Source organism: Leptodactylus fuscus, chromosome 4 (genome assembly GCF_031893055.1).
Source record: "Leptodactylus fuscus isolate aLepFus1 chromosome 4, aLepFus1.hap2, whole genome shotgun sequence".
Classification (NCBI taxonomy): Eukaryota; Metazoa; Chordata; class Amphibia; order Anura; family Leptodactylidae; genus Leptodactylus; species Leptodactylus fuscus.
The window spans coordinates 216,283,155-216,301,850 of NC_134268.1; the positions used below are offsets into that span (position 1 = coordinate 216,283,155).

The window sequence follows — 18,696 nt, forward strand, 5'->3', positions numbered from 1 at the left end:
GTATTCTCTTTATTCCCACCAAAAATTTAAATCTTACCAATTAGCGGAATATTCAGTTTTACCAAAAATCCCAAAAATTATTGATTAAGGCCGAGGCCACTTTTCCCTATGCTTAGCCTCGGCCCAGTGTTCTCTTCATTTCTGCTGAAAATCTACCGGTTAAAGTGGGATTCTCGCCATAAGGGCATAGCCATTTGATATACTAGAGATACTTTATGGGTTCGGGTCCCACCTCGGAGACCCTCTCCTAGGGAAAGAACAGGGGTCCGGTGATTTCGGTCAACCCTATCCATTCAGGTCTATAGGCATGTTGGACCTGCCCCATCCCGTGGCTTTGTCACTAATGTTTATCCTGGGATTAACCCTTTAAAGAAGACGTTGCCTCTCTTGACATGTCTGTTATGGCATCTTTTCTTAGAGCACTGCATTGAGCCGTTCCTCTGTTATTCCTCCTGGAAAAAAAAAATTGCCATCTTGTTGTACATATGCAGCATGACACTGTCCAGTTAGCACTGGTAAGGACGCACCTCTTTGCTAGGCAAAGTTGTAGCACCCAATTAGCTCATGCATTACCAGGAGGAATAACAGAGGGAAAAAAAAAAAAAGTTTGATCTTCTTACAAATAGAAATTGCAGTCTCGGGATCTTCGAGGATCTCGGTGTGACTTCACTCATTCGCGTTCACTCACACTAAAGTAGTTGTGTCCAAATTTGGCCCAGCCTTAAGGACGTGATACCGAGACAAATACCCGGGTGACCCTAATCCATATTTTCTGTATAGGGGAATACAAGGTATTGTTACTTATTAGTGCGCCCCATCCAAATCCCGACCCGATGATGACTACTTTGTCACTTGTTATGGACTTCTAAGGAGAATCTGTCCCTCCTCTTTAGGATTCCCCATGAGACAAGAAGTCGGGATCATCTTCCATCATTCTTCATTATGCCGTTCCTCTGCTACCACTCTGGGAAATTTAGGCATTTATTTCCATTTCTCTGATCAAAGGGTTATTTCCTTACAGTCTTATAGGATATTTTCAGAGTGTGCAGGGACACCCCCTAACTGGTAGCCCCTAGATGTCACCGTATTGATCCATTTCCAGGAGGAATACAAGAGGTACATCACACTTGCAGCATTAATCAGGAATAGATGTATTAAAATGGGCACGTCAGGTGAGCGGACAGGTATACGGAAAGGGTTTACCGATGACCTAACCTTATAGGATCAGTGGGGGTCCGATACTGAAATCCCCAGCCGATGAGCTGTGGCCTGTTTGCAGCTCAGTCCCATTCAAGTGAATGGGGCTGAGCTGCAATATCAAGAACAGCCACTATACAATGTACGGCGCTGTTCTTGGTAAGTAGTGAAGAGGTCGCAGCACTCTCCCGAACCCTGATCTTTTCAAACAGCGGACCCATGGACGTCCAGGGGTATCCGGATCCCTGTAAAGACACCTCTTAAAGCTCAGTCATCCATTAATAAATCCAGTAAACCCCTTTAAGGGTCACACAGGGTGCACAGACTGGTGACTAACCATTTTCAATCTACTCATGTGAACACCTAACATAACACCTCTATAGATCCACCACTGAGCCATCATTACATCACTACTGACAATAGATGATGTCACAACTTGTCTCCTCCCCCTAGAAAACTCTCCCATAGACCTCAATGAGTCGGCTCCAGTCTATTGCTACCTATGGCCATGACCGTGCTGTAAAGCAGGTCACTAAATGCTGTTGACAGATCAGAGGAGAAGCTCAGACAAGATGGCCGCCCCCATGATCATGGACAGGAAATAAAATTAAAAAAAAATTACAATCAGAAAATAAAAACAGATTAGATAAAAAGTGATGTCATAGATTTAACCCTGGCAGATCTGACGGGAGTGAACAAATCCATAGGTAAAGCCAGGACAGGCATCAGAGCGCTGGGGGGATGACGTCACCGGTTTATCTGTGACAGCTCAATGTGATATATACCGCCGCGTGTAACATTATGGCGCATTTCTAATTTCGTTTCTTGAATATTTAATAGGATTCGCTGATCCTGGAGAAAAGTGACAAGTGGTGCTCGCAGAAAATGGATCACATATTAATATGCTGCGTGTGTCTGGGGGACAATAGTGAAGACGCCGATGAGATCATCCAGTGCGATAACTGCGGTATAACCGTACACGAAGGTAACAGCCCGCGCTCGGCTCCTCTATTAAAGGGATTGTGTGGGATGTTAAAGGGATATCCTGACATATTGCCTAACACAATAACATGGACGTGTGTGGGGGTCTGACTACTGTAACAGTCCTCCAAGTCTGAGGGCAGAAGCGGGGACATGAAAATAAGCAGTGACAATAAAAGTATAAAACTTACTCTATGAAAAAATAATAAAACGCAAAAAAATCCCAGAGGTTTCTTTCACCACATCATAAGGGTTGTTGTAATACACACAGTGATGTCACAGTACAGGATAATACACACAGTGATGTCACAGTACAGAGATAATACACACAGTGATGTCACAGTACAGAGATAATACACAGTGATGTCACAGTACAGGGATAATACACACAGTGATGTCACAGTACAGAGATAATACACACAGTGATGTCACAGTACAGAGATAATACACACAGTGATGTCACAGTACAGGATAATACACACAGTGATGTCACAGTACAGAGATAATACACACAGTGATGTCACAGTACAGGGATAATACACACAGTGATGTCACAGTACAGAATAATACACACAGTGATGTCACAGTACAGGATAATACACACAGTGATGTCACAGTACAGGGATAATACACACAGTGATGTCACAGTACAGAGATAATACACACAGTGATGTCACAGTACAGGATAATACACACAGTGATGTCACAGTACAGGATAATACACACAGTGATGTCACAGTACAGGGATAATACACACAGTGATGTCACAGTACAGGGATAATACACACAGTGATGTCACAGTACAGGATAATGCACACAGTGATGTCACAGTACAGGGATAATACACACAGTGATGTCACAGTACAGGATAATACACACAGTGATGTCACAGTACAGAGATAATACACGCAGTGATGTCACAGTAGAGATAATACACGTAGTGATGTCACAGTACAGAGATAATACACGCAGTGATGTCACAGTACAGAGATAATACACACAGTGATGTCACAGTACAGAGATAATATTTTGTAGCCCTTCTTTATTACCTGTATTTCGCCATCATATTCCGCAGCGCTTTACATACATTTTACAGTCACTGTCCCATATAGGGATCACAATCTACATTCCCTATCAGTATGTCTTTAGTGTGTGGGTGGAAACAAAGTACCTGGAGGAAACCCACACAAACATAGGGAGAACATACAAACTCCTTGCAGATGCTGTTCTTTCTTGGATTCGAACCCAGGATTCCAGTGCTGCAGTGCTAACCACTGAGCCCCCATGCTGCTCTAGCCCTGTGTGTGCAGTGCCGTATCTATGGCTGTAGTATAGAGGGTGGAGTTGTGGATACTTGCTGCTTATCTTGCTCCTTATCCTATACCTTTCCCTATTCCTGCTCCTTATCCTCAATTCCCCCTATTTCTTCTTATTCTTTGTATACATAGAGCAATATACCAGATTTTCTTGATTAAGTAGAGCCGTATACATGGGTCACATACATTCTATTTAAGACGCTGTTATCTGGCAGGATCAGTCTTGAGAATAAAAGCCTCCTCCTTGACCTGTCACTCAGACAGATCTGTTTGTGCCAAGTGGCTGGCTGTGGCCTGTCATGGCGCAGAGACCCAGCCGCGTTGTCACTCCTTTTGACATCTTGATTGCAGCGTGTCTACAGAAATATGCCTTGTGCATGTTCTCGCTCATGTCAGTGTTCTCCGGCGTCTCTGCTTGTGTGAGACGTTACTCTGTAACCTCCAGGAGCTGAATAAGTGCCGCGGTGCGGTGCTGCAGCGCAGGAAGTCCCACGAGTGCACAACAGCAATATGGCAGCTGCCACGTCTCCAAGATCTGACCTCATGGGGTTTCTTAAAGAGGTCCTGGTTGGAAGATTTACTGAAATTTTGTTTATCTGCTAATTGTAAAAGTTTGATAAACTGGGACTTGTCTTTGGCCCAAAATTTGCATTGCAGTGTAAATTTTACAAGATATGAAATTGAAAAAAAGGAAAAATTCTCCTGAAGAAACCCCTCCACCCAAAAAAGAACATGTCCTCCTTCCCTGCCACCTCTTGTCTTCAAAAACTCAACACTGTCATAACCAAATTCATCTTCTTTCCATCATGCCCTTTACTGTAACCGCCCACCAGACTTATCAATTACAGTAAATGGCTCCATATTTTCTTCAAGTCTCGCTTCCATATACCATAGTCTTGCTATATACCATACAGACCTGTATATACCTCCATGTCCAGCCATATCTCATCTTGTATCCAGACTACAGGTGTAACATCTGTGGTAAATGTACTGCTATATACCATACACAGCCTGTATATACCTCCATGTCCTGCCGTATCTCATCTTGTATCCAGACTACAGGTGTAACATCTGTGGTAAATGTACTGCTATATACCATACAGAGCCTGTATATACCTCCATGTCCTGCCGTATCTCATCTTGTATCCAGACTACAGGTGTAACATCTGTGGTAACTGTACTGCTATATACCATACAGATCCTGTATATACCTCCATGTCCTGCCGTATCTCATCTTGTATCCAGACTACAGGTGTAACATCTGTGGTAAATGTACTGCTATATACCATACAGAGCCTGTATATACCTCCATGTCCTGCCGTATCTCATCTTGTATCCAGACTACAGGTGTAACATCTGTGGTAACTGTACTGCTATATACCATACAGATCCTGTATATACCTCCATGTCCTGCCGTATCTCATCTTGTATCCAGACTACAGGTGTAACATCTGTGGTAAATGTACTGCTATATACCATACAGAGCCTGTATATACCTCCATGTCCTGCCGTATCTCATCTTGTATCCAGACTACAGGTGTAACATCTGTGGTAAATGTACTGCTATATACCATACACAGCCTGTATATACCTCCATGTCCTGCCGTATCTCATCTTGTATCCAGACTACAGGTGTAACATCTGTGGTAAATGTACTGCTATATACCATACACAGCCTGTATATACCTCCATGTCCTGCCGTATCTCATCTTGTATCCAGACTACAGGTGTAACATCTGTGGTAAATGTACTGCTATATACCATACAGATCCTGTATATACCTCCATGTCCTGCCGTATCTCATCTTGTATCCAGACTACAGGTGTAACATCTGTGGTAAATGTACTGCTATATACCATACAGAGCCTGTATATACCTCCATGTCCTGCTGTATCTCATCTTGTATCCAGACTACAGGTGTAACATCTGTGGTAAATGTACTGCTATATACCATACAGAGCCTATATATACCTCCATGTCCTGCCGTATCTCATCTTGTATCCAGGCTACAGGTGTAACATCTGTGGTAAATGTACTGCTATATAACATACACAGCCTGTATATACCTCCATGTCCTGCCGTATCTCATCTTGTATCCAGACTACAGGTGTAACATCTGTGGTAAATGTACTGCTATATACCATACACAGCCTGTATATACCTCCATGTCCTGCCGTATCTCATCTTGTATCCAGACTACCGGTGTAACATCTGTGGTAAATGTACTGCTATATACCATACACAGGCTGTATATACCTCCATGTCCTGCTATATACCATACACAGCCTGTATATACCTCCATGTCCTGCCGTATCTCATCTTGTACCCAGACTACAGGTGTAACATCTGTGGTAAATGTACTGCTATATACCATACAGACCTGTATATACCTCCATGTCCTGCCGTATCTCATCTTGTATCCAGACTACAGGGGTAACATCTGTGGTAAATGTACTGCTATATACCATACAGAGCCTGTATATACCTCCATGTCCTGCCGTATCTCATCTTGTATCCAGACTACAGGTGTAACATCTGTGGTAAATGTACTGCTATATACCATACACAGCCTGTATATACCTCCATGTCCTGCTGTATCTCATCTTGTATCCAGACTACAGGTGTAACATCTGTGGTAAATGTACTGCTATATACCATACAGAATTGTATATACCTCCATGTCCTGCTGTATCTCATCTTGTATCCAGACTACAGGTGTAACATCTGTGGTAAATGTACTGCTATATACCATACACAGCCTGTATATACCTCCATGTCCTGCTGTATCTCATCTTGTATCCAGACTACAGGTGTAACATCTGTGGTAAATGTACTGCTATATACCATACAGAGCCTGTATATACCTCCATGTCCTGCTGTATCTCATCTTGTATCCAGACTACAGGTGTAACATCTGTGGTAAATGTACTGCTATATACCATACAGATCCTGTATATACCTCCATGTCCTGCTGTATCTCATCTTGTATCCAGACTACAGGTGTAACATCTGTGGTAAATGTACTGCTATATACCATACAGAGCCTGTATATACCTCCATGTCCTGCCGTATCTCATCTTGTATCCAGACTACAGGTGTAACATCTGTGGTAAATGTACTGCTATATACCATACACAGGCTGTATATACCTCCATGTCCTGCTATATACCATACACAGCCTGTATATACCTCCATGTCCTGCCGTATCTCATCTTGTACCCAGACTACAGGTGTAACATCTGTGGTAAATGTACTGCTATATACCATACACAGCCTGTATATACCTCCATGTCCTGCTGTATCTCATCTTGTATCCAGACTACAGGTGTAACATCTGTGGTAAATGTACTGCTATATACCATACAGAATTGTATATACCTCCATGTCCTGCTGTATCTCATCTTGTATCCAGACTACAGGTGTAACATCTGTGGTAAATGTACTGCTATATACCATACAGAGCCTGTATATACCTCCATGTCCTGCTGTATCTCATCTTGTATCCAGACTACAGGTGTAACATCTGTGGTAAATGTACTGCTATATACCATACAGAGCCTGTATATACCTCCATGTCCTGCCGTATCTCATCTTGTATCCAGACTACAGGTGTAACATCTGTGGTAAATGTACTGCTATATACCATACAGAGCCTGTATATACCTCCATGTCCTGCCGTATCTCATCTTGTATCCAGACTACGGGTGTAACATCTGTGGTAAATGTACTGCTATATACCATACAGAGCCTGTATATACCTCCATGTCCTGCCGTATCTCATCTTGTATCCAGACTACAGGTGTAACATCTGTGGTAAATGTACTGCTATATACCATACACAGGCTGTATATACCTCCATGTCCTGCTATATACCATACACAGCCTGTATATACCTCCATGTCCTGCCGTATCTCATCTTGTACCCAGACTACAGGTGTAACATCTGTGGTAAATGTACTGCTATATACCATACACAGCCTGTATATACCTCCATGTCCTGCTGTATCTCATCTTGTATCCAGACTACAGGTGTAACATCTGTGGTAAATGTACTGCTATATACCATACAGAATTGTATATACCTCCATGTCCTGCTGTATCTCATCTTGTATCCAGACTACAGGTGTAACATCTGTGGTAAATGTACTGCTATATACCATACAGAGCCTGTATATACCTCCATGTCCTGCCGTATCTCATCTTGTATCCAGACTACGGGTGTAACATCTGTGGTAAATGTACTGCTATATACCATACAGAATTGTATATACCTCCATGTCCTGCCGTATCTCTTCTTGTATGTCACCTGGTCAAAGAAAACCTCATGTCCCCCCTTTAAGCGTCTTACTCCTTTAAACGCGCTCGGCCCTCTCCACCGCACCAGTAACATATACATTTATTGTCACTCTTGTCACCGCGTGAACTGACAGATAATTCTGCGCCCATTTTGTGTTCCCAAAAGCAATTACAAGGGTAAAATCACAACATATAATTTGAGGGAGCAGATGAATAAAGAACATTTGTGTGCCGGACAAATTAATATCAAATAGTTCAATTTATGTATTCATGTTTCATTTCTTTTATTGAATGTTAATATTTCCCAATTACTTTTCCTTTTTTTCGTCCGTGTTATTTTGTGCTTGAGAGGAAAATAAACGCTTTTCAACCTCCGAGCGAAATATGTTTTCATTCGGGGGAAACTGTGTTCTGGTTTGGTAAAAGAAAAAAACATAAAAAATAACAAAGTAAATTACTTTTACTAAACCTTTAACATTGGCATTTATTTATTTTTATTTTTTATTTATTTTTTTAAATTTGAGATGTGAAAATGTTTACACACCGACCGCGGGGCGAGAATTATGTTCTGTGACGTCCACTTTAATTTTAAGTGCATATTTACAATTTTACAGTTTACATATAGAATCTATTCATATAGGTAGAATGTTCTGTCACTATGTAAATGCATTGTATTACTTACCTTGTACTGACCCTTATTATACTCCAGAGCTGCGCTCACTATTCTGCTGGTACAGTCACTGTGTACATACATTACATTAATTATCCTGTATTATACTCCAGAGCTGCGCTCACTATTCTGCTGGTACAGTCACTGTGTACATACATTACATTACTTATCCTGTATTATACTCCAGAGCTGCGCTCACTATTCTGCTGGTACAGTCACTGTGTACATACATTACATTACTTATCCTGTATTATACTCCAGAGCTGCGCTCACTATTCTGCTGGTACAGTCACTGTGTACATACATTACATTACTTATCCTGTATTATACTCCAGAGCTGCGCTCACTATTCTGCTGGTACAGTCACTGTGTACATACATTACATTACTTATCCTGTATTATACTTCAGAGCTGCGCTCACTATTCTGCTGGTGCAGTCACTGTGTACATACATTACATTACTTATCCTGTATTATACTCCAGAGCTGCGCTCACTATTCTGCTGGTGCAGTCACTGTGTACATACATTACATTACTTATCCTGTATTATACTCCAGAGCTGCGCTCACTATTCTGCTGGTACAGTCACTGTGTACATACATTCCATTACTTATCCTGTATTATACTCCAGAGCTGCGCTCACTATTCTGCTGGTACAGTCACTGTGTACATACATTACATTACTTATCCTGTATTATACTCCAGAGCTGCGCTCACTATTCTGCTGGTACAGTCACTGTGTACATACATTACATTACTTATCCTGTATTATACTCCAGAGCTGCCCTCACTATTCTGCTGGTACAGTCACTGTGTGCATACATTACATTACTTATCCTGTATTATACTCCAGAGCTGCGCTCACTATTCTGCTGGTACAGTCACTGTGTACATACATTACATTAATTATCCTGTATTATACTCCAGAGCTGCGCTCACTATTCTGCTGGTACAGTCACTGTGTACATACATTACATTACTTATCCTGTATTATACTCCAGAGCTGCGCTCACTATTCTGCTGGTACAGTCACTGTGTACATACATTACATTACTTATCCTGTATTATACTCCAGAGCTGCGCTCACTATTCTGCTGGTACAGTCACTGTGTACATACATTACATTACTTATCCTGTATTATACTCCAGAGCTGCGCTCACTATTCTGCTGGTACAGTCACTGTGTACATACATTACATTACTTATCCTGTATTATACTCCAGAGCTGCGCTCACTATTCTGCTGGTACAGTCACTGTGTACATACATTACATTACTTATCCTGTATTATACTCCAGAGCTGCGCTCACTATTCTGCTGGTGCAGTCACTGTGTACATACATTACATTACTTATCCTGTATTATACTCCAGAGCTGCGCTCACGATTCTGCTGGTGCAGTCACTGTGTACATACATTACATTACTTATCCTGTATTATACTCCAGAGCTGCGCTCACGATTCTGCTGGTACAGTCACTGTGTGCATACATTACATTACTTATCCTGTATTATACTCCAGAGCTGCGCTCACTATTCCGCTGGTACAGTCACTGTGTACATACATTACATTACTTATCCTGTATTATACTCCAGAGCTGCCCTCACTATTCCGCTGGTACAGTCACTGTGTACATACATTACATTACTTATCCTGTATTATACTCCAGAGCTGCGCTCACTATTCTGCTGGTACAGTCACTGTGTGCATACATTACATTACTTATCCTGTATTATACTCCAGAGCTGCGCTCACTATTCCGCTGGTACAGTCACTGTGTACATACATTACATTACTTATCCTGTATTATACTCCAGAGCTGCGCTCACTATTCCGCTGGTACAGTCACTGTGTACATACATTACATTACTTATCCTGTATTATACTCCAGAGCTGCGCTCACTATTCTGCTGGTTTACATCGTTAATGTCTTTCTCTTCCTTCAGGCTGTTATGGTGTAGATGGTGAAAGTGATTCCATTATGAGTTCGGCTTCTGAGAACTCTACAGAGCCTTGGTTTTGTGATGCCTGCAAGTGCGGAGTGTCCCCGAGCTGTGAGCTCTGTCCAAACCAAGATGGTATATTTAAGGAGACCGATGCAGGAAGGTGAGACTGATGTTTTTTTCCCCTCATGCTTTACACTGCATCTCTGCTTATTCTAGCTATGTATGAAGAAGTGACTGGTCAGGAGTTGGGGTTCTTCTTGGTGATCCCCTCATGTAAGCGAGCGACGTGCTAGGGTGCATTAGAGTATAATGTTACATATATAGTAGCATGAACCGAACATTCCGTGTGTGCATGTAATCTATTTTGTCACCCTATTTGCCTTGTTGTTTGTGTCGGGCCGCTCGCTCTTCTGATGTAGATTCTGCTCCTCGCTCACTGTCTACTTCAACATCTGTCATCATAGCTGTAAGTGAAATAGATGAGGAACTAAAAGGCAGGATTATTCTTCTCTGATTACCCAATTTGTCTTAATTACGAGATTTTGGACCATGTGGCACCCAAACAAGCCAGCAAGGCGATGCAGTAAACAGCTGATGGCACATCTGCCCCCGAACTGGAAGACTCTGCCCTGACTGCTTTTTATTTCACTGAAGTCTTGAGATGCGGTTCTAGTAACATTAAATAAAAAAAAAAATATAATAAAAAAGAAAAATCAGTTGTTTAAAAAAAAAAAAAAAAAATCCCCAAAAATTCAAAAGAATAGAAAAAAATAAATAAAACTATTAAAAGAAGAGCAAAGGCTAAAGAAAATAAGGTAAAAATAGCAAAAGTCTAAAAGAACAAAAAAAATTAGGTCAAAAGCTAAAGAAAAATAAATAAAAAATGAGCAAAAAAAATATATTAAAAAATTAAAAACTTACCATATTTTTCGGACTATGAGATGCACTGGACTATAAGATGCACCTAGGTTTTCGAGGAGGAAAATAGGGGGAAAAATTTTTTTTTGAAGCACGAAATGGTACAATATTTAATATATAGGAGTTTTGCCACATTGACAGGTGACCCTGCAGCTGTACGGGGACGCATAGAGCGTTTTTTTGCGGGGTCCGATGTGCTTTTTAGTTCTACAATTTTGGGAAATGTTTATTGCTTAGATCACCTTTTATTTAAGTCAGAGGCAAAACGGTAAAAAAAACCCCCGGCGGTTTGGCACTTTTGATTTTGATGTTCACCGTACAGGAAAAATATTAGCAGAGCGGGCATTTTCGGACACAGGGATTCCTAATGTGTATGTGTTTCACAGTAATTTTTTACTTTTATATGTATTCTTGGGAAGGGAGGTGATTTAGAACTTTTATTTATTTATTAGTTTAAAAACAATTTATTACTATCCCCCCCCCTCCCCCAGGGGACTTGAACCTGCAGTCATTTGATTGCAAGTCCCATAGATGGCAATACAAGTGTCATCTATGGGAGATTCTATACATTACTATTGCGGCTGGTCATGGACCAGCCGCAATAGTAATATAGAAGTGACAGGCCTGGGAGCCTTCAGTAGGCTCTGGGCTGTCACCAGAACAGGTCGGCTCCTACGATATCGCCACACAGGAGCTGCCCTGCAACTTTACAGGTATGGGGTCGGTGGGGACCGGCCCTGGGGGTATTTTACACTTTGGGGGGAAGGGGGGTTAAGTTTTTATGTCCACAATTAGAATGCATTCTTATTGCGGGCATTAGCTGCGGGCCTCCGCGCATAGCGGAAATCCGGTTGCTGTGGCGGACGCTCTGCAGCAGAGCGGCCGCCATGACAGATCCAGCAACCGCTATAATAGAAAGACGGATGCTGGGGAGAGTTTTAGACGCCGACACAGGTGCCGGGGCCTGCGGCATCACTACACTCCTGTCCTGCAGGAAGGCAGCAGTTTGGCGATGCTGCAATTCCGCTCTGCTCCTCCACATTCGGACTATAAGGCGCACCCTCATTTTCCCCAAAAATTTTTGGGAAAAAAAGTGCATCTTATAGTCCGAAAAATGCAAAATATATTTTGCACGTGTATTATGGCTTGAGTAACAGCAACGCATGATGGATTCCATTCATTCCCAGGTTACATTATAAAAAAAAAAAAAAAAAAAAAAAAAAAAAATTGGGAAAAAAATTAAATAAAAAATATGAAACTCCATTTACACGCCTTGTGGCTTTCGTTGGTAACCGCCATTAGCAGTGCTCTAGAACTGTTCCTGGTGACGTCAGGGTTCCCGGTGTCTGTAATGATGTGTGCAGCCATATTAATGTGAACAGATTGCAAGAAATTTTAAAAAAAAAAGATAAAAAATAAAGCAAATCATATTAGATTCAGTTTCCAACCGTGCTTGATGGACCGCACCGACTTTGGTGCTGCGGTGTGATGTGTCCTATTGCCGGCAGTGCCGTTCCAACCAAAATAGATTGGAATCACAAACAAGACCGTATTAAAAAAAATTCATAAAAGACAAACAAAAAATAAAATCTTGACTCTGTTTACCTTCATGGCCATGGATATTAACACCATCTGTCGGGCCCTGTTGCACAAAGAGTCAAAAAGAAAATGGTAAGACAAATTTTAAAAATTATGGAAAAAATTTGAGTAAATTAACAAAATGTTTCAAAATAAAAAAGACAAAAAGAACAAAAATAAAAAATAAGGCAAATCATATTAGATTCTATTTCCAACCATGCCCGATGGACCGCACCGACTTTGGTGTCGCGTTGTGATCTGTCCTTTTGCCTGCAGCACCGTTCCAACCAAAATAAATTGGAATCACAAACGATCGTATAAAAATTTTTTAATAAAAGACAAAACAAAAAATAAAATCTAGACTCTTTTTACCTTCATGGCCACGGATATTAATACCAGCCATCAGGCCTCGTTGCACAAAGAGTCAAAAAGAAAATGGGAAGACAAATTTTAAAAAATTATGGAAAAAATTTGAGTAAATTTAACAAAATGTTTTAAAAAAAAGAGCAAAAAAAAATTAAAAAATAAGGCAAATTGTATTAGGTTCCGTTTTCAACCATGCCCCATGGACCGCACCGACTTTGGTGTTGTGTTGTGATTTGTCTTTTTGCCTGCAGCGCCGTTCCAACCAAAACAAATTGGAATTACAAACAAGATCGTATTAAAAAAATTTCATAAAAGACAAAACAAAAAATAAAATCTAGACTCTGTTTACCTTCATGGCCACGGATATTAATACCAGCACAAAGAGTCAAAAAGAAAATGGGAAGACAATTTTAAAAAATTATGGAAAAAATTTGAGTAAATTAACAAAATGTTTCAAAATAAAAAAATTCAAAATTGTAAAATTTGTTAGGAAAATAGCATCTTTAGCTTTTAGTGCGGGCAGGACACGCGGGAAGCCATTGGAAGAAGGTCAGTATGAAGGATTCAGCCAGCTGGTAGGTTTATCACAGTAAACTCCTACGGAGTGAAGCAGCATTTAATATACCAGCGGAGCATGAACAGAATGTGCAAATTAAATTGAGAAGCAGCTGCTTGTTGAAGATGTGTATCTTTATATTGAAGTCTGCAGGATACCAACCCGGGCTTGTATTAACCTCCTATCATACATCTCGAAAAAAAGCAAAATCCCCCTGCCCTGGCTTTTTTAGATTCCTCTTCCTTTTTATTTTTCCCCCCTCTCTATAATATGAAGGGACATTAGGCCGAGCGGTGGCGGCTAATTCTGCCTGTCTTAGGTTCCCCTTATAGATATGTATTCTGTTGTATCATTTATCGGAACCAATTGTGTGGAACGTCAGGGAAAAATTACATTTGTGCTAGGACGTTTTAAGCGGGTAAGCAGATCGTTGCGCGTGGTTTTTTTTTTTTTTGTTCTGTTTTTTTTTTATGTTTGAGGATGGAAATTTTGCTGTTCTGGTTTATTATCCTTATAATTAGGAATTTTTGTTCAATGTCAACTTCCTATTGGTATATACCATTGTTCTCTGGCGAGGTTTGCTTTTGGGCCCGTACAAGGTGAAATTTTATAGTCTGGAAAAAAAAAAAAAAAAAAAAAAATACAAGGCGCACTGGAGTTTAGGGTTCCGCCATGTTGCACGCAGCCCTATCAATCCTGACAAGTAATAACATTTTTTTTTTTTTTTATTAAAAGGCACCAAACTAAAAAAAAATAAGACTGCATAAAAGGTAGGAAAGAAGAAAAAAATTTCAACCAGCAAAATGAAACGAAATCAAAGAAAACGGGGGGAAAAATATAGTTAGGATAAAAAATCTAAGTCCAAAAAATGAAGCCAAATAAAAGAAAATGAGAAAAAAAAATGGTCAAAATAAAAGATAATGGGGTAAAAGTAAAAAACAACAAAATGAGGCCAAATAAAAGATTAAACAGAAAAAAAAATTAGTAAGAATAAAAAAACTAAATCTTCAACATAAGAAGAAATAAAAGATGAGGAAAACATAATATAAGGAAAAATGTCTTTGTACCGTGTTAGCCAGTGGATATGAAGATATGAGTCTTCAGTAATTGATACCTTTTTTTAATGGCGAACTAAAAGTGATGACATATTGTGAGCTTTCGGGACTACTAATATGGTCCCTTCATCAGGCTGGAAGGGAACATTTTAGTAGTCCCGAAAGCTCGAAATAGGTCATCACTTTTAGTTCGCCATTAAAAAAAAGGTATCAATTACTGAAGACTCCTTGAAAAAATAATAGTAACAATAAAAACATTAAACAAACAAAATAAAACAAAACAAAGGATAAACAGGAAAAAAATACTCAAAATAAAAGCAAAAAACAGTGAAAAAAATAGTACAAATTAAAAAAAACAAAAAAACAATCTACAACATTAGAACATATAAAAGATAGTGGGGTAAAAATAAAAACACTAAACCAACAAAATGAGACAGAGCAAACGATAAACAGGAAAAAATACTTAAAACCAAAAAGCAAAAAACTGTAAAAAATAAAAAATAAAATAGTACAAATAAAAAAAACAATCTATAACATTAGAACATATAAAAGATAATGGGGTAAAAATAATAGTAAAAATAAAAACACTAAACCAACAAAATAAGACAAAGCAAAGGATAAACAGGAAAAAACCCCAGTAAAACTAAAAACAAAAAACAACAAAATAAGGCCAAACAAAAAGGTAACCAGGTAAATTTTTTTTGTAAAAATAGACTAACAAAATAAGTCCTCGTAAAATATAAAATAAAACCTAAAGACACCAATCCAATCAAAAAAATAAAATAAAAAAATAGAGCTATTTTTCACAGCAGTTTCGCACCCGTTTTCATGGACCCATCACAGATTTGAGTCTGTTGAGGGATCTGTGAAAATGGGCAAAAATAGGACATTGTCCTATATTTGGCCGGGACCCCACAGGATGGAAACACCACCGCGGGAAAAATCATGGTGCTTTACAGTACGGCAAAGTGGATAGGATTCTAGCGAACTTTGGGGTAAAAACCGCCATGTGGACACGCTGCGATTTCAAAAAAAAATTAAAAATCGACCCAATACATTAGTGATACAGCATTGGGATGTTCAGACAACCAGATGTCGTGAACTCAGGAGTAGGGTTTGAATTTTTTTTTTTTTTAGGTTTTTTTTTTTTCTTTCCAACTTTGCAAAATATTGAACAATAAGTTCCAAGATATAAATTTTACGTCATTTCTCTTTCTTTTTTTTTTTAATAGATGGGTCCACATCGTCTGTGCTCTGTACGTTCCTGGGGTCGCTTTTGGAGATATTGACAAATTGCGCCCGGTGACCCTGACAGAAATGAACTATTCCAAGTATGGGGCAAAGGTAAGTCCAGGAAAATAGTGTTGTCCAGAACCGGGCTGCCTAAAAAAAAAAAAAAAAAAAAAAGTTCCTCCATATTAAAGGAGCGCTAAGTTCAGATATGATGATACTGGTATTTGTCAATCTGCAGAATTTTTGGTATGTTCCTGAAACAAAAAGTAGAAATTCTGCAGAAAAAAGTGGTAATATCTTCTCATCTGCTCCACTTTTGGGGTGTCAACAGTTTTTGTATCCTATTGCACACATGGCAGATGGGGGGAGGCTCCTGCTGCAGCCAGTTGTCTTACAGCCTGAAACAGGGTTGTGACTCGGAAGTTGATGGGCCCAGCTGAACTCCTGGCGCTCATAAAGAGGATTTATTTATAGTTATGTTGGCCTTAGTTGTAATATGAGACTCCGTTGGATCCAAGAACAAGAAACAATTGAGAGAGGACGGGTTCTCCAATTCAATGGGAGTTCCAGAGATAGCAGAGTGTTGTACTTTGGCCCTCCCATGGGGCCATTGTCCACCACTAGACATGCCTACATTCAACCTGGCTGTGGTTGGGATTGGCAGGGGTCTTGGTAGTCAGACCCCACGGAGCAGGTATTTATCTTCTATCCTATGGAGATACATTTTTTTTTTTTGGGGGGGGGCTTAATCCCTTTAATATATTACTGGGCCATTCTATGACTTCCTAATTGGCGGATGTTCAAGTGCAAGACCCCTACCGATCCTCAGAATAAGGCTGGGTCTCCATAGGGACATTAGTGTCACGTGGCAATCCAACACTGTTGTCCTGGACTCAGCAATGTGTGGCTCGCAACACATCCCCAATGACTATAACACTGCAAACTTATGTTACATCACCGCAAGTCACCACGTAACCCGAGCTTTTATAGAGCCGCGACACAAGCCTGTCCCTTTGTTCTTGGTGGTCATTGTGGGCCAGAAGGTCAGTTCCTCCTCCGGTGGGCGACATATTTTAGTGATATGCCATCTCTTTAAATGAACATTTGCATAACATTTCCTATGAAGGATAAGGTGATGTGCTGCTATTAGGAGATATACGGTAGCTTGTTATCTGAGCCCTGCATGGCGACTACATGAAGTCAGCAGTCTGTAGTCAGGGGGGATGGGCAACTACATTCTTTAAAGGGATCCTATCGTTGGACACCCTTTTTTCTGCCTAACACATAGGAATAGCCTTAAGAAAGGCTATTCTTCTCCTACCTTTAGATGTCTTCTCCGTGCCGCTGTTTGGTAGAAAACCGGGTTTTCTTCAGTATGCAAATGAGTTCTCTTGCAGCACTGGAGGCGGGCCCCAGCATTCAAACAGCACCGGGGCTGCAACAGCGCCGCCTCCATCTTCTTCAGGAACGGCCTCTCCCTGCGTCTTCTTCCGTCCTGGGTTTCAATCTTCTAGGCCTCGGGCAGAGCCGACTGCGCATGCCTGGGCCACAAGAAAATGGCCGCTTACGCAGTAAGCTGGTGTAAGCGGCCATTTTCTTGTTGCCGCTTACACAGTAAGCTGTTACATAAGGGGTGTCTTGAGGACACTCCTTATGTGAATATATAAATTTTGCTCCTAGATCCGGTGATATTACACAGTAAGCTGTGTAAGCGGCCATTTTCTTGTGGCCATGGGCATGTGCAGTCAGCTCTGCCTGAGGCCGGAGGCCTAGCAGATTGAAACCCAGGACGGAAGAAGATGCAGGAAGAGGCTGTTCCTGAAGTAGATGGAGGCGTCGCTGGAGATTTCTCTTGCAGCATTGGGACCGCCCTCAGTGCTGTGAGAGAACTCATTTGCATACAGACAAAAACCGGGATTTCTACTGAATGGCGGCGCGGAGAAGACATCTAAAGGTAGGAGATGAATAGCCTTTCTTAAGGCTATTCCTACGTGTGATTTTAATGGTAGAGTCCCTTTAATTCTAGAAGTTGGGGAAAGATTTAGGAACTATCCACCAGCAGAACTATATTAAGTGTCGGCATTAAAAGCAGACACTTCCAGTGAAAATGCAACTTGAAGATGGAGCGCCCCTTGAAGACCTATTTCTCCCAGAAGATATTTTCCTTGCCTCCTTTAATGGCAGCAGACTTAAGTAAACCTCACTAATGTCTCCCGTTCTCAGATGTCGTGTTAAATCCGGTCTGGTAAGCGTAGATCTCTCTCTTTCTATGTTTTGCGTAGGAATGTAGCTTCTGTGAAGATCCGCGATTTGCCAGGACGGGAGTGTGTATCAGCTGCGACGCAGGGATGTGCCGAGCTTACTTTCATGTGACTTGTGCCCAGAAGGAAGGCTTGCTCTCGGAAGCCGCCGCTGAAGAGGTAAATGAACAGACGCACTTCTTTTGAAGATCGCTTAAGAAACTGTAAGCAAAGCATGAAAAAAACCTAAAATAACGCACCGCATCCTGATAAAAAAAAAATTAAGCCGGGCGGTAGACAGAGGAGCGAAACCGTCCCGAGTATCAGCGGTAAATGGTAGGGATGT

The 18,696-nt window shown here is 40.7% G+C and overlaps 1 protein-coding gene across 4 annotated transcripts in view; it reads left to right on the plus strand.

Annotated features, from left to right (window-relative positions):
* The window catches only part of PHF14 (PHD finger protein 14), a 207,721-nt gene that overhangs the window by 10,836 nt on the left and 178,189 nt on the right, over window positions 1-18,696 (plus strand). For all 4 annotated transcript variants that reach the window (XR_012715478.1, XR_012715479.1, XM_075271805.1 and 1 more), the window contains 4 exons: window positions 2,038-2,182; window positions 10,405-10,564; window positions 16,110-16,221; window positions 18,393-18,530. Coding sequence is in view for 2 of the 4 variants with exons in the window: in XM_075271805.1 (XP_075127906.1) it covers window positions 2,038-2,182; window positions 10,405-10,564; window positions 16,110-16,221; window positions 18,393-18,530 (555 nt within the window). In the remaining 2 variants the exon portion in view is untranslated. The remainder of the gene's footprint in view (window positions 1-2,037; window positions 2,183-10,404; window positions 10,565-16,109; window positions 16,222-18,392; window positions 18,531-18,696) is intronic.